General features: G+C 47.0%; 1 protein-coding gene across 1 annotated transcript; it reads left to right on the forward strand.

Annotated features, from left to right (window-relative positions):
- The first annotated feature begins 1,134 nt into the window (after positions 1 to 1,134).
- S100A10 (S100 calcium binding protein A10) lies at positions 1,135 to 24,531 on the forward strand. The gene is made up of 3 exons (XM_053369067.1): positions 1,135 to 1,261; positions 21,962 to 22,124; positions 23,906 to 24,531. The coding sequence occupies exons 2-3, from the start codon at positions 21,993 to 21,995 to the stop codon at positions 24,071 to 24,073; spliced, it is 300 nt and encodes a 99-aa protein (XP_053225042.1). The 5' UTR covers positions 1,135 to 1,261; positions 21,962 to 21,992; the 3' UTR covers positions 24,074 to 24,531.
- Positions 24,532 to 25,929: the final 1,398 nt, after the last annotated feature.

Below are 25,929 nucleotides of genomic sequence, written 5' to 3' on the forward strand. Positions count from 1 at the left end.
CCTTGGCTGGCGAGGGCGGGGTATAAATAAAAATTATTATTATTATTATTATTATTATTATTATTATTATTATTAGTGGGTCAGCAGCAGGAACTCCCCCAGAGAACTCAGTGGAATATGAGGGGTCAGGCTGTTTTGGGTTATTGTTGATGTTTTTATTATATTTCAATTACTTACCTGCACTTCAGCATAAGGTCCCAGTGTGGGAACTATTTTAAAATGCCACATTAAAATCAGTTTACACCAAACTACAGTCAGGAGAATGGGATGAGTCCTTGAATGTAGAAAGTTCAGGGTAAGGTAAAGGTAAAGGGACCCCTGACCATTAGGTCCCGTCATGGCCAACTCTGGGGTTGTGGCGCTCATCTCGCTTTATTGGCCGAGGGAACCAGCGTACAGCTTCCGGGTCATGTGGCCAGCATGACTAAGCCGCTTCTGGTGAAACCAGAGCAGCGCACGGAAACGCCGTTTACCCTCCCATCAAAGCAGTACCTATTTATCTACTTGCACTTTGACATGCTTTCGAACTGCTAGGTTGGCAGGAGCAGGGACTGAGCAATGGGAGCTCACCCTGTTGCGGGGATTCGAACCGCCGACCTTCTGATCGGCAAGTCCTAGGCTCTGTGGTTTAGCCCATAGCGCCACCCGCGTCCCTAAAGTTCAGGGTAAAGAAGTGCAGTTCCTCCATTTGGAGGGCAGCCAGAGGACAGAAGATCACTAGCAGATCCGAGTTGGATCAGGCTAAAGGCCCACACCACCCTATTAATTATCACAGTGGCCAAATGCCCCAAGGAATCTAAAAATGTAGATAGACTGCCCCTAGATCTGGAGGTTCCACCAGAATATCAGAAGAGCCCTGTAGTTAGCCAGTGGCCCAACTAGTCCAGCATCCTTCCTCTCTCTCTCTGCACCTGCTGAATGTCTGCCTTGCGTTTGTTCTGGAGCGGCAGAAAAGCCCTTTTGGAAAAGGGAGAAAAAGCAAGAAATGTCCAGTGGATCCTGTGAAACCGACCCTCTTCGCTAGTGGGGCTGAGGCGCGCTGGGCTCCTCCTGGTATTCCTACGTGGCTCCTCTCCAAGAGGCCGGTCCTCTCTGGCTCTCCCCCGGCGGGGCTGGAGCTGCCGGCCTCCGTCTCCGCCCCTCTTGCCCAGCCCAGCCCAGCCTGGCGAGGGTTGCGGAGGCGTTGGCCGAGAGGCCTCACTCTGCCTCCTGCCAGCCGTCGCTCCAGGCTCCCTCTCGCGCTCTCTGCAGCTCCTCCGCGGTGAGTCTCTTTGGGGCGTTCCAGCCGCGCGTAACGGGGACTTTTTGGAGAGGTGCAGAAAAAGACGCGCGCGTCCCTGGCTTGCGCGCTCGCTTGCTAAAGGGGGATAGAAATGGGGGGCGGCGGGGGGGCTGGAAGAAACATTCAGAAAAGTGGGGTTCTCCCCATTGAAATGGTGCACCCTCCTCCCCACCCAAAAATTTCTGCACCCCAGGGAGGGGGGGAAACTGGACTGAGGTTGCCGTGCAGTTTTATTGGAAATCAAATAAGTTTGGTATTTTTTGCAAGGGAACGTTTGTTTTTTTCTGCAGTGAAAAAGCCTGCAGTTCTGGGAAAGGGTGTGGTCCGCCCTGGGGAATGAGAGCGGGGTGGTCTCCTCTTGAGAAAGTGTGTTGGGTGTCTTGGGGCAAAGGGGTCTTTTCTCCTGAATCAATCGGTCTCCGCTCAGAATTCATTTAGGAGTCCTCGTGTGCGTCCTGCGTTAATCTGGCTTGGAGTATAGAGGCAGGTCCATTGCCGTGAATGGGCACGGGGGTGGGATTAGGTCCCTTTGATTCCACCGGGTCTACTCGTGAGCCGGACCAAGTGGCTTGGAACCCCGCGTCCTTATTCTTGCATACGGGCTTGCAGTAGAAAAAAAATAAAATAAAACCTCTGGGTCTGAAATGCATCGCTAAAATTGGGGAGGGCGTATTTATTTTTATTTTAGGGGGATTTTAAATTCTGGTGCAAAAAGGGTGATTCGTTTCCCCCTCCCCATTTAGAATAGGGGAGGTTGGGTCCCCCAGGAAGACTTTATTTAGGGGAAAGGGGTTGTGGAAGGGGGTAACCCCAAGTTTAGTGCTTTGAAGGGGCGGAGGAGCTGACCATCAACACCCCAAAACTAAAACTAGAGGACGTGGGGGTTCCAGAGGCAGAATTTGGGGGAACATGGGGCTGGGTAGGTCCTGCCATCATTTGGTAGGGTGTGCTCCCAACTACGGACATGTCTGGAGTTCGAGTTCCCCACCCAGCCATGTGGCTGACTAATCCCATTTGTGGGGAGCGGGAAAGTGCAGATCCATGAAATGGGTGCATTTCTGAAATACGTAGGAATAGAGGAAGCTGCTTTAGACCGAGTCGAGTGATTGGTCCATCCAGTTCAGTGTTGTCTACACTGACTGGCAGCGACTCTCCGAGGTTTCAGATGGGGCTCATTCCCCACCCCGGTGGGCTTGAACCTGCCACCTTCTCCCACTGAGTAAGGACACCTTTTGGGGGTGTCCTGGACCCTTAGCCAAGGGTGACTATTCTGCACTGAGAGAAAGAAATGAACGGGTTATAGATCCAAATGCATGTCCTGCTCATAGTGGGCTCGTTAATAGACATGGCTAGTTCAGGGTCATTAATTCCAGTGGGTCTACTCTTGAGTAGGGCCTAGCTACTTCTTTAAAAAAGCTCTGGGACTAGACCACGCCACTGTCAATCTAGCGTAGCCTGTTCCTTTGGGGACTGAAATCCCTTGCATTTGCTACGGGAGCATGCATAAGAAAGTTCCAAAGGTGTGATGGATCTGTATGAGGTTACCTCCATTCCACACCCAGAGAGGCCTCAGCCCCTCCAGCTGAGGTCAAAGTCCATCTTGCTCAGAATGAGTCTTGGTTCCTAGGCCAGAGACAACCAAAGCTATTGCCTTCAGATGTTGTCAGACCGACCCCACTGGCTGTGTTTTTAAACACACACGCAACTCCAAAAGGATGGGGTGGGGATCCTGGAAATTACACTTTACTCCCTCACTGAGCTACAGTTCCCAGCGCCCTTGGCAGACTATGGTTCCCAGGATTCTCTGGGGTGCTGGGGAGAGAGAACGTGCTTTAAATGTATACTGTGTGGCTCAAAAATTGAAAGGAGCATGGCTGCCGTCTTGGAAAGAGTGGCCCCACTAAGTTTGGGAAGCCGTCTCCAATGACAAAAATAATATCTAAGGTGAAGCGTTTCAAGCGAATTCAGAAATAAATTCTGGGAGAACTGGTTGCTCTCTTTGAGAAAATAACCACCTCCCATGAAAGCAAACCCAAGTCGCTTTTGCAGGTTTAGAAGAGATGTTTTAATTTTGCGATAGTTGTGTTTTCTTGCGGAATATTGTGATCTGGAGGTGGGTTTTTCCCCTGGAGCAGTTTCTTGGGTTTTTGTTAATGATTGATAAATGATTGAATAAATTAAAAGGGGTGTGTTGAATGCATGGTATGTGAGTGACCATGGGCCAGTTGTGTCTGATGCGAATTGGCATTGGGTGTCAGTCTGGAGCATGGGTAGGCAAGCTAAGGCCCGGGGGGGCCAGATCCGGCCCGATCGCCTTCTCAATCTGGCCCCCGGACGGTCCAGGTATCAGCGTGTTTTTACATGAGTGGAATGTGTGCTTTTATTTAAAATGCATCTCTGGGTTATTTGTGGGGCATAGGAATTCGTTCAATTTCCCCCCAAAAAATATAGTCCGGCCCACCACATGGTCTGAGGGACAGTGGACCGGCCCCCTGCTGAAAAAGTTTGCTGACCCCTGGTCTGGAGGGTCCTGCTTTGTATCCATCCATTCAAAACTTGGCCAGCAGTCCTTGATGCAGCTTCAAGTTTATGGGGAGAAAGGCTCTGTTTGCTTTCCCCTGTTTCACACTACAGCTGCCCCCCCCCCCAGGGTGTGGCAGGCAGCCTGATTACCCAAGGAGCAGCCTTATAACAGGGAGGGTCTGTTACAGGACAGGACAAGGATAGAGGATTTTCTTTCTTCCTTCCTTCTTTGCTAGGATGGGCTGAGGATTGGATTTGGGGGACCTCTCAGCTACAGCCCTTTCCCCGGAGCCCTGAATTTCAGTTTTCTGATCTTCCCATCCTCTCCCCTCGGTTTCGACCCCTTAAAGTAACAACAAACAGTTTTGCATCTGGGTAAAAGGTTTGTTGTTTCATGCATAGGAAACACAGAGAGGATAATTGTAGCAACAGACTGAAATGTTTTTTAAAACACCCAAAAATGCAAAACAGGCACGTTGAAATAAGTTCGGTTGCCTGTGGGTTTGGGAATGATTCTCCAAATCACAAAAGAAAAAAAGTGAGATGTTTTCTTCGCCTAAAGAAGGAAGATTTGGGTTATTTCACGGTTCGGATTTGCTGGGCTTGCGACGATGGTGGTCTTGGAAAATGATGTTTCTGCTGTATGGGATGCCACACAGAGCCTGGCAGCAGGATTAGGCCAAAGAGGACCTATCTCATGCAGCAGCCTGTTTTTGCAGCAGCCAAAAGCCCTGAGGAGCCTAGGAATCTAGATAGACTGCCCCTGGAACTGGAGGTTCTATAGAAACATCTGGAGAGCCTGGTAGGGACCGCAAGGGTCATCTAGTCCAACCTTCTGGAATGCAGCGATCTTTTGCCATACATGGGGCTAAGTGTCACCATAGAGACAGAACTGTCACTCCATAAAATGTGTCTGAAGGTTGCAGGCCTGTCGAGATCTCAAAGGAAGCCAGCAAACGGTTCAAAGGGTTTGTGTGCTGTTGAAAGGCTCTGCCGTCGCAGCATTTTAAAGCCGCTCTTGCGGTTTCTGGGGGGCAAATTGTGGGGCGTAGTTGTCAGAAGTGGACTCTGGTGTCGGGGTTCAGGGTGAGGAAATGGAAGGACCCGGAGTGAACTGTAACCAGACAGCACAGTCGGAGAAGATGTTCCCCTTGTGTGTTTCTGTGACCTACTTAAGGCAGCGTCAGACCACATGTTTGTTGGCAAGGGGAGACCCTCCCTGGCCGTGTCACAAGAGTTGGATCCGTCTCCTGGTGAAGAGAATTTCTCTTTCCAGATCTGGAGAGAGAGAGAGAGAGAGAGAGAGAGAGAGAGAGAGAGAGAGAGGTGGGTGGGGTGCCAAAGTTTCTCAAAAGGATATTTGTTTTCCCAGGGTGGCAAAGCTGTTTGCAGGGTCATAATAAGATAAGCAGGGAGCCCTTCTGAATCAGACCAAAGGCCAGCTCCTCCTCCTTCTCCTCCTCCTCCCTCAATTCCTCCAAGCCGTTCGTGATACAGCCACGCCTGTCACCCCCATATGAGCCTCCAAGGTAGACTGTCCCTGCCCCTGGAGGTTCAGTTCCTGGCAGTCACAGGCCATGCCCACAAACCGTACATTTAATTATTTTCTGCCACTTTAAATGGCCAGGAATCAACTGTAGTTTGCCCCACACGTTTTGCAGTGCCCTTCACAAACCACAGTTCCCTGGGTTATTTGGGGGGGGCACGTGACTGTAGTTTGGGAGCTGTGGTTTGTTACGGGCGCTGAGACCTCTTGGGAAACTGTCTCAGAGTTCTAGTTCCCTGTGAAAAGGGATTCGCTGTTAAATCGCTCTGGTTTTAATTCATGAGGACTAGAAACCTGCTTTAGTTTTTTTCATTCAAGTGCTATAGCCAAGCGGCTTGAGCATATGCTTTGCATGCAGAAGGTCACAGGTTCAGTCCCCAGTGGCTTCTCCAGGTCGCGCTGGGAAGGTGCGTGGCCAGAAACCCTGGGGAGCCTCTGCCAGTCAGTGTAGACGATATGGAGGTAGGTGGACCAATGGAACTGATGCAACGGTGCTGCAACAGTTAGATGAAGCATCCTCCTTGCTCCCACCCACTTGGCCCTCGGAGGGCTGGCAGACTACGGATCTGGCCCTCGGGGCGGAAAGGATTCCCCAGCCCTCCTCTCCTCGCATTCCTCCAGTGACGCCAGTGCTCTGCTCTCTTTAAATACACCCTGAATAAATTAACTGGTTGCCCCAGTGGAAAAGAAGAAGCGAGCCAGTTCAGAATGCCTTCTGGCTGTGAGCATGACATGCGAGGAAAGAACGCTTCCTCTTTATATATTCCATTTATTTTCTGCGTTTTTCTTCCTCAAAGTAGCTCAAAGTAGGGTTCCATGTTTCTCCGTCTCCTCATTCGATCCTCACAACAACCTTGTGAGGTAGGTCTATAGGCTCAGAGGGATAAGTGACTGGCCCCCAGGGTCACGCCCAGAGAGCTTCATGTGGCCATGTCAGGTTTCGAACCCAGGACAGTAATAAACAAATAAACCACAGCTCCCAGAATTCTCTGGGGGAAGGCGTGCTCTTGCAACATGATTCGGATGTGCTTTAGATCCGAATCTAAAGCCTGACCCGGTTCTCACAGCAACCTCTCTGATTTCACAGCAACTGGCGTTGCAAAGCATACTGCCTCCGACAGGGGACAGCGCCATTTCTGCTAGCAGCCGTTGAACAGCCTCCACGAATTTGTCTCGCCCCCTTTTAGGATGTTTGGCACCTGTCCCAGATTCTGAATTGATTCTGTGTATGTGTTGTTGTTTTTAAAACCGTCTCTATGCTTATAATTGCCTCATCATTTTTTAAAAAACAAAGAAACAATTACATGCAATTGTTTTTTAACCGATGCGACTGCTTTCTTGTAAAATGCTTTGAGCTGCCTCCTGGGGGAGAGATGCGTAAATGGAATTAAGAGTGCCAATTTCAGCCCACAGTGGCAAGCTGTCAGAGAGGGTGTGGGGGTGTCCCAACAAAGTCCTGCTCAGAGGAGACCCGTTGCAATTAAAATGGACCCAAATCAGCCACATTGTTTCAGCGTTCTGCCTGGACACTGAGGTCCAGCTCCGAGATCCTTCTGGTAGTTCCCTCCCTGCGAGAACTGAAGTTAGAGGGAACCGGGCAGAGGGCCTTCTCGGTAGTGGCACCCTTCCTGTGGAACACCCTCCCGTCAGACGTCAAGGAAATAAGCAACTATCTGACTTTTAAAAGGCATCTGAAGGCAGCCCTGTTCAGGGAAGTTTTTAATGTTTGATGTATTTATTGTGTTTGTAATATTCTATTGGGAGCTGCCCAGAGTGGCTGAGGAAACCCAGCTAGATGGGTGGGGTAGAAATAATAAATTATGATGATGATGATTAATTATTATTATTATTATCATGTAAGTGATCTAGTTAGAGGGACGCGGGTGGCGCTGTGGGTAAAAGCTTCAGCACCTAGGGCTTGCCGATCGAAAGGTCGGCGGTTCGAATCCCCGCGGCGGGGTGCGCTCCCACTGCTCGGTCCCAGCGCCTGCCAACCTAGCAGTTCGAAAGCACCCCTGGGTGCAAGTAGATAAACAGGGACTGCTTACCAGCAGGAAGGTAAACGGCGTCCCGTCTGCTGCACTGGCTCGCCAGAGCAGCGATGTCACGCTGGCCACGTGACCCGGAAGTGTCTCTGGACAGCGCTGGCCCCCGGCCTCTTGAGTGAGATGGGCGCACAACCCCAGAGTCTGGCAAGACTGGCCCGTACGGGCAGGGGTACCTTTACCTTTAAGTGATCTAGTTAGCTGCTCTTCGCTCCCCTTGGGACGAAGGGGGGAGGCAGATCAATCAGTCCAGCATCCAGAGCACTCAAAAGTCAGTAGCAAATTAGATAGATAGATAGATAGATAGATAGATAGTAGGTAGGTAGGTAGATGGTAGGTAGGTAGATAGAGGGTAGGTAGATAGGTAGATGATTGGTAGGCAGGTAGGAAAGTAGATAGATGATAGATAGATAGATAGATAGATAGATAGATAGATAGATGATGATAGATAGATAGATAGATAGATAGATAGATAGATGATAGATAGATAGATGATAGATAGATAGATAGATAGATAGTAGGTAGGTAGGTAGATGGTAGGTAGGTAGATAGAGGGTAGGTAGATAGGTAGATGATTGGTAGGCAGGTAGGAAAGTAGATAGATGATAGATAGATAGATAGATAGATAGATAGATAGATAGATGATGATAGATAGATAGATAGATAGATAGATAGATAGATAGATGATAGATAGATAGATGATAGATAGATAGATAGATGATAGATAGATAGATAGATAGATAGATAGTAGGTAGGTAGGTAGATGGTAGGTAGATAGAGGGTAGGTAGATAGGTAGATGATTGGTAGGCAGGTAGGAAAGTAGATAGATGATAGATAGATAGATAGATAGATAGATAGATGATAGATAGATAGATAGATAGATAGATAGATAGATAGATGATAGATAGATAGATGATAGATAGATAGATAGATAGATAGATAGATGATAGATAGATAGATAGATAGATAGATAGATAGTAGGTAGGTAGGTAGATGGTAGGTAGATAGAGGGTAGGTAGATAGGTAGATGATTGGTAGGCAGGTAGGAAAGTAGATAGATGATAGATAGATAGATAGATAGATAGATAGATAGATGATGATAGATAGATAGATAGATAGATAGATAGATAGATAGATGATAGATAGATAGATGATAGATAGATAGATAGATAGATAGTAGGTAGGTAGGTAGATGGTAGGTAGGTAGATAGAGGGTAGGTAGATAGGTAGATGATTGGTAGGCAGGTAGGAAAGTAGATAGATGATAGATAGATAGATAGATAGATAGATAGATAGATGATAGATAGATAGATGATAGATAGATAGATAGATAGATAGATAGATAGATAGATGATAGATAGATAGATGATAGATAGATAGATAGATAGATAGATAGATAGATGATAGATAGATAGATAGATAGATAGATAGATGATAGATAGATAGTAGGTAGGTAGGTAGATGGTAGGTAGGTAGATAGAGGGTAGGTAGATAGGTAGATGATTGGTAGGCAGGTAGGAAAGTAGATAGATGATAGATAGATAGATAGATAGATAGATAGATGATGATAGATAGATAGATAGATAGATAGATAGATAGATAGATGATAGATAGATAGATGATAGATAGATAGATAGATAGATAGATAGATAGATAGATAGATGATAGATAGATAGATAGATAGATAGATAGTAGGTAGGTAGGTAGATGGTAGGTAGATAGAGGGTAGGTAGATAGGTAGATGATTGGTAGGCAGGTAGGAAAGTAGATAGATGATAGATAGATAGATAGATAGATAGATAGATGATGATAGATAGATAGATAGATAGATAGATAGATAGATGATAGATAGATAGATGATAGATAGATAGATAGATAGATAGTAGGTAGGTAGGTAGATGGTAGGTAGGTAGATAGAGGGTAGGTAGATAGGTAGATGATTGGTAGGCAGGTAGGAAAGTAGATAGATGATAGATAGATAGATAGATAGATAGATAGATAGATAGATAGATGATAGATAGATAGATGATAGATAGATAGATAGATAGATAGATAGATAGATAGATAGATAGATGATAGATAGATAGATGATAGATAGATAGATAGATAGATAGATAGATAGATAGATGATAGATAGATAGATAGATAGATAGATGATAGATAGATAGATAGATAGATAGATGATAGATAGATAGATAGATAGATAGATAGATAGATGATAGATAGATAGTAGGTAGGTAGGTAGATGGTAGGTAGGTAGATAGAGGGTAGGTAGATAGGTAGATGATTGGTAGGCAGGTAGGAAAGTAGATAGATGATAGATAGATAGATAGATAGATAGATAGATAGATGATGATAGATAGATAGATAGATAGATAGATGATAGATAGATAGATGATAGATAGATAGATAGATAGATAGATAGATAGATGATAGATAGATAGATGATAGATAGATAGATAGATAGATAGATAGATAGATGATAGATAGATAGATAGATAGATAGATAGATAGATAGATAGATGATAGATAGATAGTAGGTAGGTAGGTAGATGGTAGGTAGGTAGATAGAGGGTAGGTAGATAGGTAGATGATTGGTAGGCAGGTAGGAAAGTAGATAGATGATAGATAGATAGATAGATAGATAGATAGATAGATGATGATAGATAGATAGATAGATAGATAGATAGATAGATGATAGATAGATAGATAGATAGATAGATGATAGATAGATAGATAGATAGATAGATAGATAGATAGATGATAGATAGATAGATGATAGATAGATAGATAGATAGATAGATAGATAGATGATAGATAGATAGATAGATAGATAGATAGATAGTAGGTAGGTAGGTAGATGGTAGGTAGATAGAGGGTAGGTAGATAGGTAGATGATTGGTAGGCAGGTAGGAAAGTAGATAGATGATAGATAGATAGATAGATAGATAGATAGATAGATAGATGATGATAGATAGATAGATAGATAGATAGATAGATAGATAGATAGATGATAGATAGATAGATGATAGATAGATAGATAGATAGATAGTAGGTAGGTAGGTAGATGGTAGGTAGGTAGATAGAGGGTAGGTAGATAGGTAGATGATTGGTAGGCAGGTAGGAAAGTAGATAGATGATAGATAGATAGATAGATAGATAGATAGATAGATGATAGATAGATAGATGATAGATAGATAGATAGATAGATAGATAGATAGATAGATGATAGATAGATAGATGATAGATAGATAGATAGATAGATAGATAGATAGATAGATGATAGATAGATAGATAGATAGATAGATGATAGATAGATAGATAGATAGATAGATGATAGATAGATAGATAGATAGATAGATAGATAGATAGATGATAGATAGATAGTAGGTAGGTAGGTAGATGGTAGGTAGGTAGATAGAGGGTAGGTAGATAGGTAGATGATTGGTAGGCAGGTAGGAAAGTAGATAGATGATAGATAGATAGATAGATAGATAGATAGATAGATAGATGATAGATAGATAGATGATAGATAGATAGATAGATAGATGATGATAGATAGATAGATGATAGATAGATAGATGATAGATAGATAGATAGATAGATAGTAGGTAGGTAGGTAGATGGTAGGTAGGTAGATAGAGGGTAGGTAGATAGGTAGATGATTGGTAGGCAGGTAGGAAAGTAGATAGATGATAGATAGATAGATAGATAGATAGATAGATAGATAGATGATGATAGATAGATAGATAGATAGATAGATGATGATAGATAGATAGATAGATAGATAGATAGATGATAGATAGATAGATAGATGATAGATAGATGATAGATAGATAGATGATAGATAGATAGATAGATAGATAGATAGATAGATAGATGATGATAGATAGATAGATAGATAGATAGATGATAGATAGATAGATGATAGATAGATAGATAGATAGATGATGATAGATAGATAGATAGATAGATAGATGATAGATAGATAGATGATAGATAGATAGATAGATAGATAGATAGATAGATAGTAGGTAGGTAGGTAGATGGTAGGTAGGTAGATAGAGGGTAGGTAGATAGGTAGATGATTGGTAGGCAGGTAGGAAAGTAGATAGATGATAGATAGATAGATAGATAGATAGATAGATAGATAGATGATGATAGATAGATAGATAGATGATAGATAGATAGATAGATAGATAGATAGATAGATAGATAGAGAAAGGCCACGTGATAGAATTTTATAAAATGGTTCTTGGCCTGCGGAAAGTGAGCAGATCCATGTTTTTCTCCCTCCTAACACTGGACACCCAACGTAGCCAAGTGTTGGGAGATTTGGGACCTACGAACGGAAGGACTTCTTCACGCAGCACACAGTTGAACTGTGGAACTCCCTGCCACAGGAGCCAGGGATGTCCACCCACTTGGATGGCTCAGAAAGCGGATTACACAGCCATTCCTGGAGGAAGGGGGGGCTATCGATGGCTACTAGTCTTGGTGGCTCAGCTCTGCCTACATGGCTGGAGGCAGCGATGCTCCTGAACATCAGCTGTTGGAAACCAGAGGAGGGAGAAGTGTTCTTGTGCTTTGGCGTTTTCCAAAAAGAGGCCTCTAGTTGGCCATTGTGAGAACAGGATCCTGGGCTCATTGGTGGGCCATTGGCCTGATTCTGGAGGCTATTCCTATGTTCTTATATCTGCACCAATACCTTTCCATTTACAGCTGCTGAGTTCTATTGCTTGTCGAAACAGTGTGCTAGAAAACTACGTTCTATTGCTTGTCGAAATAGTTGTTTTGATATTGGTGGATCCGCTGTTCTAGAAGACTTGCAAGTGTGTGCATGTCTTTTCGTGTGCAAATACACACAGAGAGAGAGAGAGAGAGAGAGAGAGAGAGAGAACGCTCACCATGGAATAAGGGCATCTGTGGCCGACTGTCGAGATCTGAGCAGAATTCTGGGTGGAGTCTGTAAGAAAGGGATTGCTCTTTGAACAAAGGACAGCCCTTAAAATAAACAGGGTTTGGCACTGTGTGGGCGCATGAGCGCATGCCTTCAGAAGCATAGGACCCCATTGCTAGACTTACTCATCATGAATGGAATTCCATCTGTGAGTTACTTGGGGAGAATGTGAGGCTGCTCACACTCTTAACCAAAGAGATTAACCCTTGACTCAGAGCACCATCATTCTCTTCGCCCTGTATCAAGAGGGAAGGCAGTATCGTGCAATGGCTAGAGCAGAGTCGGGGGGAAGCCTCAGGCCCCAGAACCAGATGCAATCCTCTGAGCCTCTCTGCCCACATCCACACCATACAATTTAAGAACTTGTCTACTCCTTTAACGGTCATGGCTTCCCCCCAAAGTGGCTTTTCCCACCACAGAGCTAAGATTCCCAGAATCCTTTGCAGGAAGCCATGCGCTTTGAATGGATGCTGTGGGAGTGGCCTCTTGCTAAGCCACGCCCCTTCCAGGCCACGCCTCTTTCCTGGTCCACACGCTTAGGGCAAGGCGGTATCCGGTTTTCAAGATCAAGATACTGTCTATCGCCAGCTAAACATCGCTATATACCGATATATCACAATGTCTGAAATAAAGATGGTGTTGTGTAGAAGAGGCATCATCTGGCTTCAAGGTTTTTCTTGCATCATGACTTTTGCATAGCACATGCACACACTCATTAGGGCCGGGCAATGTATCATGATGTGTGCCTGTGCTATGCAAAAAAAGACATGATGCAGGAAAAACCGTGAAGCCAGACATCGCTTCTCTTATTATTCCCACCGCCCTTCTGCTCTGTACAGTGGTACCTCGGGTTACATACGCTTCAGGTTACATACGCTTCAGGTTACACACTCCGCTAACCCAGAAATAGTGCTTCAGGTTAAGAACTTTGCTTCAGGATGAGAACAGAAATCGGGCTCCAGCGGCGCAGCAGCAGCAGGAGGCCCCATTAGCTAAAGTGGTGTTTCAGGTTAAGAACGGTTTCAGGTTAAGAACAGACCTCCGTAACGAATTAAGTACTTAACCTGAGGTACCACTGTACTATAAAACAACAGTTTCAGCAATAAAAGGTAAGTAAAATAAAAAGAGTGATAGTTTTAGACCCCTAAGTTAGGGTTGCGATATGTCCGGAATTACCCAGACATAGCTGAGATTTGCCTGCTGGAAACTATGGGCGGAAATCACTGAAATGTCCGGGAAAATCTGGACTTGCGGCAACCCACGTCGGAAGAGTAGATTTTGGTGAATTTCATTAAAAATAGCTCAAAAACGTAAGCTCAGCAGCTTTGGCCACCCCACCCCCTCCAAGAAAAAAAGCTCAACAGCTTTTGTGTTCTTAGTTTCACTTTTTGAAACATGGCAGCCCTACCTAATTAGTAGTAACAGTTGCCAGGATATGACCCTGTTCTCCCCTACCAAGTTACATCTTCATTTCAGACATCGTGATACATTGGTCTATCTTTCTATATTCTTTCTTTCTTCTGTCTTGAATCTTGCAACATTCAGCTTCATTGTATGTCCAGGGGTGTTAAAACATATGTATTTGTGGGTGTCTTTAAAGAGAGAGGGAAAGAGAAACAGTTTGTATTCTTCCCGGTACAGTATGTGTTCTCTGCATTGCACAGACGCTTCCGAGAAGCCGTTAAAAGGGTTTGTGGGTTTCAGCACTGGCTGACGTCTGCTTATAAATCTTTTACACACACTCTGTGCGATGGCCGAGGCTCCCGGCTGCAGATAGACCTCCAAACGCCACGCGGGGCAGCTGGAGCCTGGAAAACCTCTCAGCACTGACCCCAAGGGACTATCTCAAAGCTGAAGAACATCAGGACTGAGATTTTGGCGTTTGTGAGATGGATTCTGGGCCGAGAAAAGGCCAGCGAAGGACAGCCTTGCAGCCAAGTTTGCAGTCAATCTAGCTCTATATTGTGAACACTGACTGGCAACAGCTCTCCAGGGTTTTGGGTAGGGCGTTTTTCCCAACCCTGCCTGGAGATGCCTGGGACATTTTGTATGCAAAGCAGCTGTTCGCCAGACTACAGTCCGAAAAAAGATGGTGCAGCCTGAAAAACAGGGCATCCTAAATTCTCTCCCTCTATTCTGTGAGAGCTGGACCATCAAGAAGGCTGATCGCTGAAGAATGGATGCTTTTGAATTCTGGTGCTGGAGGAGACTCTTGAGAGTCCCATGGACTGCAAGAAGATCCAACCTCTCTATTCTGAAGGAAATCAGCCCTGAGTGCTCACTGGAAGGACAGATCCTGAAGCTGAGGCTCCAAGACTTTGGCCACCTCAGGAGAAGAGAAGACTCCCTGGAAAAGACCCTGATGCTGGGAAAGATGGAGGGCACAAGGAGAAGGGGATGACAGAGGACGAGATGGTTGGACAGTGTTCTCGAAGCTACCAGCATGAGTTTGACCAAACTGCGGGAGGCAGTGGAAGACAGGAGGGCCTGGCGTGCTCTGGTCCAGGGGGTCGCGAAGAGGCGGACACAACTAAACAACTAAACAACAACAACAACAACAATTATTCTGCGTAATCTTCCTCTAGGGGGATTCGTGTCCTCTGCCTCTTTTGCCCAGTGCTGGAGATGCTTTCTCCCAGAGTCGTCTCCCACAAGGGCGTCTGTTGGCAAATGCCAACCAAGTCCAGGCCTCGCCCATCCGCCTGGGTCTCCGATAGGAGAGCTGTCCCGCTCCAGAGACAGCAGCAGCAGAGCTGGGGAGTTTGCCAGGATCTCTTAAGCCCTGTTTAGTCATTGCGTTAACAGCCAAGGGATGAGGAGTCCTTCCCCTCCCCTCTGCCCCCCTCCTGCCCCCCTCCTAAGACAACTTCTCCTCTGCAGCCTCCAGCCAAAACCCACCCAAGGGGAACACCCAGAAGGGAGCGGGCAATGACAGGAAACATGTGTGATTAAGCAAAATCGCTTCCCCTTTGAAAGAGTGTTCTGCAGCCATAGCTTGGAGTGTGCAGCCTTCTGTGTTCCTCTTCAGCCAGCCCCATGAGGACCAGAACCTTGCATTCTTTTATAGAGGGAAGTCAGTAGTTCAGGGGCAGAGCCTTTGCCAAGTTGCTGGTCTTGACCTTTAAAGCCCTTTGTGGCTTAGGGCCTTCGTATTTATGGGACTGCCTCTCCTGGTCTGCCCTGCAAAGGACCCTAAGGTCTATGAATAACCATAGTTTAGAGGTCCTGGGCCCTAAGGAAGTCAGACTATCCTCCACCAGGGCCAGGGCCTTTTCAGTGATGGCCCCAACCTGGTGGAATGCTCTGTCCCAGGAGACCAGGGCCCTGCAGGATTTAACCTCCTTCCGTCAGGCCTGTAAGACAGAGCTATTCCGCCTGGCCCTTAATTTGAATTCAGCCTGATCTTTTATTTCCCTTCTCTTCCCTCCCCCTCCCCTTTTATGAAGATCACCTGATCTGAGACCCCACAGCTAATTCTCCCCTGGCCGCCTCGCTGGCCCAAGTAGGACCAATTCAGCCAGCTAGCCCTGGAGATTACCTAATTGATTTTTTAATTTTTATTGCTATTCATGTTTATACTGTATTTTATGCTGCTTTTATAATTAAGTGTTTTAAAGTGTTTTAAATTTGCTGTTAGCCTCCCTGAGCCCGGTTTTTGAACTGGGAAGGGTGGGGTATAAATAAAAAATTATTATTATTATTATTATTATTATTATTATTATTGCATGCCAAAGGTCTCAGCTTTGATCCCCAGCTTCTGCATGAAAGGTTGGCAGTCATCCCCTGTCTCAGAGCCCTTTCATTTGGAACTATGAGGACTGGAAACTTTCTTATTTGGGCGGGGAAAGCCATATCTAAGCCTTAAAGCTCACACTTTGCATGCAGAGGGTACCAAATTCAATCTCTGGCGTCTCCAAGTAGGGCTGGGAATCTCCCCTGCCCTTGGAGAGCCACTGCCAGTCAGTGTCGACTTTACTTAGCAAGAAGGATCCCAACACTCTAACAAAGTATTTGAGTTGGCCTTTCGTTCAGAACCCTTGAGGACTAGCACCTTGGTTTGCTTTCCCAGCTCAGTGCAAGAGCGTTGGCTTGGCATGCAACAAATTCAATCCCCGGGCTCTCCAAGTAAGAACATCAGAAGAGAGCTGCAGGATCAGGCCAAGAGCCCGTCCTGTCCAGCATCCTGTTCTCACAGCGGCCAACCAGATCCCTGTGAGAAACCCCCAAGCAGGATTCGAACACAAGACCCTCTTCTGCGGTTTCCAGCAGTGACTGGAACTGCAACTGCGATGAAACCATGACAATAGAAACAGTATAATGAGAACGATTGGAAGTTTTATGCAGACATTTTTTTATTTGATGGATATGATTTTGTATAAATTGATGGTTCTTTGTCTTTTTCCTTTTCTTTTTAAATTTTTTCTTTATGTTTTGATGTTTTCTTCTTCTGTATTTAGGGTGGCGCTGTGGGTTAAACCACAGAGCCTAGAACTTGCCGATCCGAAGGTCGGCGGTTCGAATCCCCGCGACAGGGTGAGCTCCCGTTGCTCCGTCCCTGCTCCTGCCAACCTAGCAATTTGAAACAAAGTGCAAGTAGATAAATGGGTACCACTCCGGCACGAAGGTAAACGGCATTTCCGTGCGCTGCTCTGGTTCGCCAGAAGTGGCTTAGTCATGCTGGCCACATGACCCGGAAGCAGTACGCCGTCTCCCTCGGCCAATAAAGCGAGATGAGCGCCGCAACCCCAGAGTCGGCCACGACTGGACCTAATGGTCAGGGGTCCCTTTACCTTTACCTCTTCTGTATTTAACTCTTCTATACTTATCTTTGTTGTACGTTTGTATTTTAAATCAATAAAGATTTACCGGGGGGGGGAATTGCAACCGTAAGGGAACCGATGCCCCAGTGGCGGTGTGGGATTCCTTCCAGAAGGCTCCAGGCGTCAGGCAAGAAGCCGCAGGTTATGAGCAGGCAAATGGGCCGGGAGCCAAGAGGAGACGGCTTAGGCCTTAAGACAACCTGGGGGCCACACCCTTCGGGTATTTGGACTCCTTCTGTCTCTCTCGTCCCGCCCTGCTCTTTGCACTGAGATTTATCTCAGACTTGGCTCTGTTCCTGTCTTGTGATTATTAAACCACTGGGGCCTTACCTGAGGAAGGGAGGGGAAACTGAGGCAGTGTGAGCAACCTCGACGGTTGTGGGATCTCGGGGAGAGAGACTCAACAATTGTGCCATGAGTCTTTCTACGCTGCGTCCGGTTTCCGGGTGAAGCAGATGGAGCGGATGGTGTCTTTGCCTTCAGGCAGGATGCCAACATGACTTTGGAGAGCTTGGCATTGGTAAAAGTGGAAGTGGCCCCGTAAGGTCGCCCAGAACAGCCCACCCAGCTCAAAGCAGATAGCTAGGGCATCCTCAACACAGTTCTTTGTTGCCCTCCCAAGAGAGAGGGAAGATAGCATCTCATGAAGGTCGGGAGTTGAGAGTTCGTAAGATTTGGAGGGGGCCATGTAAGGTCCACTAGACCAACCCGACTCACTTGAAGCAGGCAGCCTTGGAAACAGAGCTTCCAGAATGCAGGGCTGTCCAGCTTCTCCTTGTAGTAGTAGTAGTAGTGGTAGTAGTAGTAATTAATTTTATTATTTCTGCCCCATCCATCTGGCAGGGTTTCCCCAGCCACTCTGGGCGGCTACCAACAGAACACTAAAAACAGAATAAAACTTCAAACATTAAAAACTTCCCTGAACTTCCCTTCAGATGTCTTCTAAACATCAGGTAGTTGTTTATCCCTCTGACATCTGTTGGGAGGGCGTTCCACAGGGCGGGCGCCACCACCGAGAAGGCCCTCTGCCTGGTTCCCTCTAACTTTGCTTCTTGCAGGGAGGGAACCGCCCCGGCGTGACCAAGATGCAATTCACGGCTGAAAATGCCAGCGGAGTAATGTATTAATTGTTGAATTAATTCATTATCCTAATTGCACACCTGGTTACATCAGCCAGGTTGGAACTGGTCCAGAGTCGGCCGTACCTTTTCCACTTCACCTTAAAGGGACAGTGGAGTTGGGTCTGGCAATTTAGCGGCGGTAGAAAAAGTCACTGCTGGTAACGGACAACTTAGAGGAGTTACTTCTCAGGGGCTTTGCCTCTGTTTGTTGGGTTTGTTTTGTGACAACCGCCCTTCCCCACCCGCTGCCAAATCTCTGCCACCCACGATGGGCATGTGTTATATACCCAGACAGTTTTTTCCTTAGCTTAGAAATCTGTAAATGATCTTTGTTGGCTCTCCGTCTTGTGTATTTTCTTCAAGATTGTTTGGTGTTTCTGTGCATCTGCAATTTGTGCTGGGAATTGAGCTCATAGTCATCTCTTAGCGGGTATGGTCTTGTAGAATCATAGACTCATAGAATTGGAAGGGAATCCTGAAGATCCTCTAGCCCAACCCTACATCGGCAGGAATCTTCAGGGAGATGGAACCTGCAACCTTGGCATTACCAGCACCATTCTCTCACCAACTGAGCTATCTCTCTGACTCTGGCGCATGCATTTTTGCTTGGCTGTCAAATCTCAATATAAATGTCAAAAGAAATTGCCCGTGAACTGGGAAGGGTGGTGTTTTGTATAAAAACTGTAGTGATGTCTGTTGCAGATGCAACAACGGAGCAGGAACCTTTCTACATATGTGGTGGGAGTGCAACGAGATAGTGGGATTCTGGGAAAATATCTATAACGAACTGGAAAAGATGTTTAGATTTTCATTTGGGGGAAAAACCAAAATCCTTTCTCTTAGGTGTCGTGTCAGAGGAAATAAAAAGAACGGTCAGACCAATATTTATGTATGCAACTATGGTGGCAAGGTTATTGATTGCCAAAAATTGGAAAAGCAGCAGCGTCCCACCTAAAACAGACTGGTTATCTAAAATGATGGAATACTTCCATACTGCTGAACTAACAGGGAGGATAAGAGGAGAAATGGTACAAAAAGTGAATAAGGAGGGGGCTATCTTTAAGGAATACATCAAAAGTTATGTGGGAAATGTAGAATTTCTGGCAGATATTGAGTGAATCCAGAAAATGATTAGCATGAAAGGAGAGTAAAGTCAAGACAGAAGAAGAGATTAAAGAAATGACGAAATGCGTTTAAGCTAGTTGGAAAAATAAAGTAGCGTAACGAGAATGGCTGGAAGTCAAGTAACTTGGTGGGTGTCCGTGTGTAGGTTTGCTGATATGTATAGTATAGGTAGGTATTATATAGAGTAATGTAGGTATATTTTATGTTATGAAAATAAGGTAGTGTGTTGTGTATGTGTATTGTGTAAATGTATATGTATGTGTTTTATATATTAATAAAATTTAAATTAAAAAAAGGGGGGAAGGGTGGCATTTTGGCCGGCTGGTGTGCTTGTACAAAGTGCAAATCTCCCAGTGGGAGCCTGAAGCGCCGCTTCTTGTCTGGAGAGGACTGTGCCATGTGCTTAAGGGAAGTCTTTGCTGGTGAAGGGTTAAGAGGCTGAGTCAGGAGGCTGATCCCGGGTCAGAGTGTGCTTCTTCCTTGTGTTTCTTCCTCGTAGTGCCAGCCAGGAGGAGAAAGAGGAAGGCGGGTGGACGGGTGTGGAGAGACTCTTTGGCTGGGACGCCGGCCAACGCCTCCTGCCCCAGGCGCAGCCCTCCCCAGATAGGAACCAGATGGTCTGTCCCCAGTCCAGATGTTCTTGGCAGCCTGCAGGGTCCAGGGATCAAAGACAAAGCGTTTAGTGGAAGGAATGTGAAGGGAGCAGGAAAGAGAATGAACTCCACTGAGCCACACAGAACCAGCCAGTCAGGATTGGTGCTTTACTTCCTTTCTGTCCTTAGGGAGGAATTTCCCAAGAGGTCAGGACCTGCTATCACCATCCCAGTTGCGCAGTGTTGGTTTGTTTGTGGGGTGCACTTTGCACATGCTCAGACGACCTCCTGAGCATTGCGACACACTCATCCCAGAGGCTTGGCATTTTTTGTGGCGTCTGCAGGAATTTTTTGCTAAGTGGAGGGCAGGGTAAAATAAGAGACTGGGGGAAACAGGCCAGTTTTGCACCCGCAGAAAATAGTGCCTGTACATTTTGCCGGCTCACTCAGTTTCTGCACATGCTGGAAACATATTCCTTTCTTCATGAACGCACAAAATATGGGGATTATTGTTCATCTGTGGGTATGACTGCAGAGGTAACTGAAACCAATCACGCTTCCAAGAACAGCTGCACCGGTTGAATTTTGTCCTGTCTTCCGGTGTATGGCCAGCAAAAGGAAGCCAGACTCCGTGGCCCTGTTTCTCACACCAATACTTGTTCTTTTGCTGTGCTTTTCTGTCTGACCATGAGGACTAGGAACATATGCTGTTTAAATTTAAAAAAACTCAACAGAACCACCAAGGCCATTTTAAGAGCAACACAGCTGTGCTGGTACTCCACAGGAACCAGGACTGCCAACTTGGCCCCACAACTGTGGATGCCCAGAGTCATAGGTGCCATGCAGTGTGGCTGGCCCTGACACTAAGATTTGTGGTTGCCCAACCCCTTCATGGGGAATTCCGTGGGCCCCAGGGAGTTGGCTCCTATGAAGGGTACACAGGATGCACCTTACTGAGAACCTTCACTCTCTTTTTCAAAAATCAAACTTTCCAGACCTTGGTGCCACCAATATATTTGTGTCTCGGCTAAGTCTGCTCTGAAGCCCAAGAGGTGATGGAACAGTGGTTGAGGAATGAGCTCAGTTGTCCTGGGCTGGCTCCTCATCCCATTGCCCGTGACCGAGGAAAACCAGTACAGTGGGCGCTCCGGGTTCTGAACGTGATACGTACAGGATGCACGTTCGCAACGCACGTCTGCGCACATGCGGGTTGTGATTTGGCGCTTCTGCACATGCATGACTGCCGAAACCCAGAAGTAAGCCATTCCGGTACTTCTGGGTTTCGGCAGTCCGCAACCCAAATAAAAACACAACCTGAAGCGTCTGTAACCTGAGGTATGACTGTACGAATTATGCAAAATAGTTAAAAATAACACACTGCGAAACATTCCACCAAATGAAAGAAATCATACCTGTTTTGCTCGATGCATGTGATTCGCATAGCTCTGGCAGTTTGGATCAGAGGCGGCAAACCCACAGGCTTGGGAGACTAGTGTGGCCCTCCAAGCATCTCTGTTTGGCCCTCAAGAAACTTCTTATGCCGCACACTCTCCCGGCTCCACTCTGTGTGTGGTTTTGCAAGACTGGAGCGCATCTGCGAATTTTGATCACGCCTTTTCATTCATTGGATGGAGGATACAGAAGGGGGTTTTGTGCTCCGCCCATTTTCCCCTCTGGTCCCGCCCACCTGACATGTGGCCCCTGAAACATTGCCCAGGAGGGAGTGCGGCCCCTGGGTTCAAGGCAGTATGAGATCGCTTGGCCTTAGAATTTCCTTCCTTTCCTTTCCTTTTCCCTGCTTTTTCTTGTTTTAAGCATCAATGCAGCAACAGAGAATTGGTCCAGTCTAGTAGTCTTCACTTCCTACGCTCCTTCCATCAACCACCAGGGGAATTTAAGACAGCAAAACTCAACATCTCCTTCTCTCTTGCCCATTTCTCCGCAGACTTCCTCGTGCCCCAGAAACCAGCGCCAAGATGCCATCCCAGCTAGAACACGCCATGGAGAACATCATGTTCACTTTCCACAAATTTGCGGGTGACAAGAACTATCTGACGAAGGATGATCTTCGGCAGTTGATGGAGAAGGAAGTCCCTGGGTATATGGAAGTGAGTAAGGCTGAAACGGGATTGTTATTGGATTATTATTATTATTATTATTACTTTTCAGACTGCAGATGATGACGTTGATGTCATTGTTTGCAGAGGAGGGTATAGGAAGGCAGGGGTACCCAACCATAGGTGGAACCAGAGACAATCACAGGCAGAGACAGAGACAATAAAGGTAAAGGACCCCTGACCGTTAAATCCGGTCGTGGACGACTCTGTGGTTATGGCACTCATCTCGCTTTACTGGCCGAGGGAGCCGACCTTTGTCCGCAGACAGTTTTTCCGGGTCATGTGGCCAGCATGACTAAGCTGCTTCTGGTGAACCAGAGCAGCGCACGGAAACGCCGTTTACCTTCCCGCCGGAGCAGTACCTATTTGTCTACTTGCTCCAGTGTGCTTTTGAACTGCTAGGTTGGCAGGAGCTGGGACCGAACAATGGGAGCTCACCCCATCCTGGGGATTCGAACCACCGATCTTCTGATCGGCAAGTCCTAGGCTCTGTGGTTTAGACCACAGGGCCCAATTCATTCCAGATGTTGTTCTGATCATCCCTGACTGATGGTGGCTGATGACAGCAGAAGTCCAATATGTCTGGAGGGCACTGGCTTTAAATTGTGCTGTTTGGGACATGAAAAGGGAGCGGGTGGCGCTGTGGTCTAAACCACAGAGCCTAGGGCTTGCCGGTCAGGAGGTTGGCGGTTTGAATCACCGTGACGGGCTGAGCTCCCATTGCTCTGTCCCAGCTCCTGCCAACCTAGCAGTTCGAAAGCACACCAGTGCAAGTAGATAAATGGGTACCGCTCCGGCGGGAAGGTAAGCAGAGTTTCTGTGTGCTCTGGTTTCCATCACAGCGCCAGAAGCGGTTTAGTCCTGCTGGCCACAGGACCTGGAAGCTGTCTGCGGACAAACGGCGGCTCCCTTGGCCTGAAAGCGAGCTGAGCGCCGCAACCAACCCCATAGTCGCCTTTGACTGGACTCAACCATTCAGGGGTCCTTTACCTTTACCTTTTTTATTTGGGGCACGGCAGCAGGGTTGGTGGGAGGTTGATCCAGCAACGCAACTGGCCAAGGCCGCTACCTCTTTGGAATTTCTCCTTCTATAAAAGGAGGAATCGGAGCTAAAATCGTCCTTGAAATATGGACACCCAACCTCTGTTTAGAAACCTCCGAGGAAAAAGAGGAAGCCACCTTCCAAGGGAGTCCATTCCACTGTCTGCCGGCTCTTACCCTCATTTAGTTCTTCTCAACATTTACTCAGAATCCCCTTCCTTGTCATTTGAATCCCTTGGTTCGGATCCTGCCCTCGGGAGCAGCAGGAAGCAAGCTTGCTTCCGTCTTCCACGGGACGGCCCTTTAGGTAACAGTAATGATAATGGCAGGGACGCGGGTGGCACTGTGGGTTAAACCACAGAGCCTAGGACTTGCCGATCAGAAGGTCGGCGGTTCGAATCCCCACGACAGGCTGAGCTCCCGTTGCTCGGTCCCTGCTCCTGCCAACCTAGCAGTTCAAAAGCAAGTCCAACTGCAAGTAGATAAATGGGTACCGCTCCGGCGGGAAGGTAAACGGCGTTTCCGTGCGCTGCTCTGGTTCGCCAGAAGCGGCATAGTCCTGCTGGCCACATGACCCGGAAGCTGTACGCCGGCTCCCTCGGCCAATAAAGCGAGATGAGCGCCGCAACCCCAGATTTGGTCACGACTGGCGCTAATGGTCAGGGGTCCCTTTACCTAATGATAATGGCCTGTTGTTGTTCTTCCTTGCCTTCCCCCTCTTTTTCTCTCAGAACCAGAAAGATCCGATGGCCATTGACCGGATCATGAAAAACCTAGAAGAGTGTCGGGATGGCAAAGTCAACTTTGAGGGCTACCTCTCTCTCATTGCTGGGCTGACCAATGGATGCAACGAGTATTACGTGAAGAAGATGAAGCCAACAGGAGTCAAGAAGTATTGACGGGATAGCGTGCGTCATCTCGCACCCGGAGCACTGGCGGCGCGCTTTGGCGCAGCCGGGCTCACGGTGCTGTTAACCCCAGAAAAGCTTACCTGCCTAACCTTTCCAGAGCCGACTGTTCCTGCTTAAAAATAAAAGGTTGTGTCGTGCCTCCGATCTTAATAATAACACAACTGTGGCTGTGTACCTTTGAAGTACCATTGATACAGGCAGAGCATCTTTCCCTCAAAGGATTCTGGGCGATGGAGTTTCTTTGACGGGGGAATGTGATTTGGATGCGCTTTAAAGTTTACAGCCTTACGTGCGGAGTAATCAAGTCCATAACAAAGACCTCCCTGTCCACCCCTTCTGTGAAATCCCAAAGCTTGGTTGCCAGGGATTTGTCAGTCCTTTTCGTTCCTCCCTCAGCCGTGCCCTCTCCTTGGCCGTGAAATAAAACATTTTTCTAAAACCCAGAAGGCCTGTTTTTGTCTTTCGAGAAAAGATAAATACCCTAAGAGCAACGTGTTCTTTCAAGCTCATCCCATCTTGGTGAGGCGAGGGTGGAGCTGGAGGGATTTAGCTTTTGAAAGGGAGGAGAACTGGTTCCGTCAACCCCAGGTCGCAGCTGACGGATGTCAGGACTCGAATCCGGGTGCGCAGCCCAGGTGTTTGTTTCTTGCTCATTCCTTTAAAATTCTTCTGATTGTAGGGTCCCTTGGAAAATATGCGCTTTCCCCCATATTAATCAATGTCAGGCATCTGTTAAAGGCAATTATTTACCAGTCACTGCCTCCAGCAAATGGCAGCAGGTCTCCAGGCTCTCAGACGGGATCTTTTCCTGCCTTGCAAGCAGATTCCAAGGATTGAATCTGGGATCTTCTTCATGCAAAGCAGAGGCTCCACCATGGAGCTACAGCTTTTTCATGAATGCCCCAGAGATTGAGCAGTGCTAGTATGGTCATTAGGGACGTGGGTGGCGCTGTGGTCTAAACCACTGAGCCTCTTGGGCTTGCCAGTCGGAAGGTCGGCTGTTCGAATCCCCACGACGGAGTGGGCTCCTGTTGCTCGGTCCCTGCTCCTGCCCACCTAGCAGTTCAAAAGCACACCCAAAAGTGCAAGTAGATAAATAGGTACCACTCCGGCAGGAAGGTAAACGGCGTTTCCGTGCGCTGCTCTGGTTCGCCTGAAGCGGCTTAGTCATGCTGGCCACATGACCCGGAAGCTGTCTGCGGACAAATGCCAGCTCCCTCAGTCTATAGAGCGAGATGAGCGCTGCAACCCCAGAGTCGTCCGTGACTGGACCTAACGGTCAGGGGTACCTCATGAGAAGAGAAGACTCCCTGGAAAATATCCTGATGCTGGGAAAGATGGAGGGCGCAAGGAGAAGGGGATGACAGAGGACAAGATGGTGGGACAGTGTTCTCAAAGCTACCAGCATGAGTTTGACCAAACTACGGGAGGCAGTGGAAGACAGGAGTGCCTGGCGTGCTCTGGTCCAGGGGGTCACGAAGAGGCGGACACGACTAAATGACTAAACAACAACAAATAGAAAATGTATGACCTCCGACTCTGGTTTCCATTTGGGGATACAGAGTTGATCTAGAACTTGCTGACGGAGATCAGCATATAGTTTACAATTGAGAACCGTATGTGTAAGGGTTCCCACCAGATGGTCTCCACATGGGCAAACTAGATGTAGCCACTGGTGACCAATAGTCCTTGATAGCCTTGTCCTCTGTGAATTGAAGCCGTCCAACTTCACTTCATCTCATGGTACAAATTCCACAGTTCTAACAATGCAGCATGTGTTGAAGTCCTTCCTTTAGCCTGCCCTGAACCTCCCAACATTCGATGTCCCTAATGTTGGGTCATCC

The sequence above is a fragment of the Podarcis raffonei genome, chromosome 16 (assembly GCF_027172205.1).
Source record: "Podarcis raffonei isolate rPodRaf1 chromosome 16, rPodRaf1.pri, whole genome shotgun sequence".
Lineage (NCBI taxonomy): Eukaryota > Metazoa > Chordata > Lepidosauria > Squamata > Lacertidae > Podarcis > Podarcis raffonei.

Excerpts from the sequence above, each read along its gene's own strand:
- S100A10 (XM_053369067.1), top strand. The coding sequence starts at position 21,993 with ATGCCATCCCAGCTAGAACACGCCATGGAGAACATCATGTTCACTTTC. Across the intron at positions 22,125-23,905 it reads AAGTCCCTGGGTATATGGAA|AACCAGAAAGATCCGATGGC; the intron begins GTGAGTAAGGCT and ends TTTTTCTCTCAG.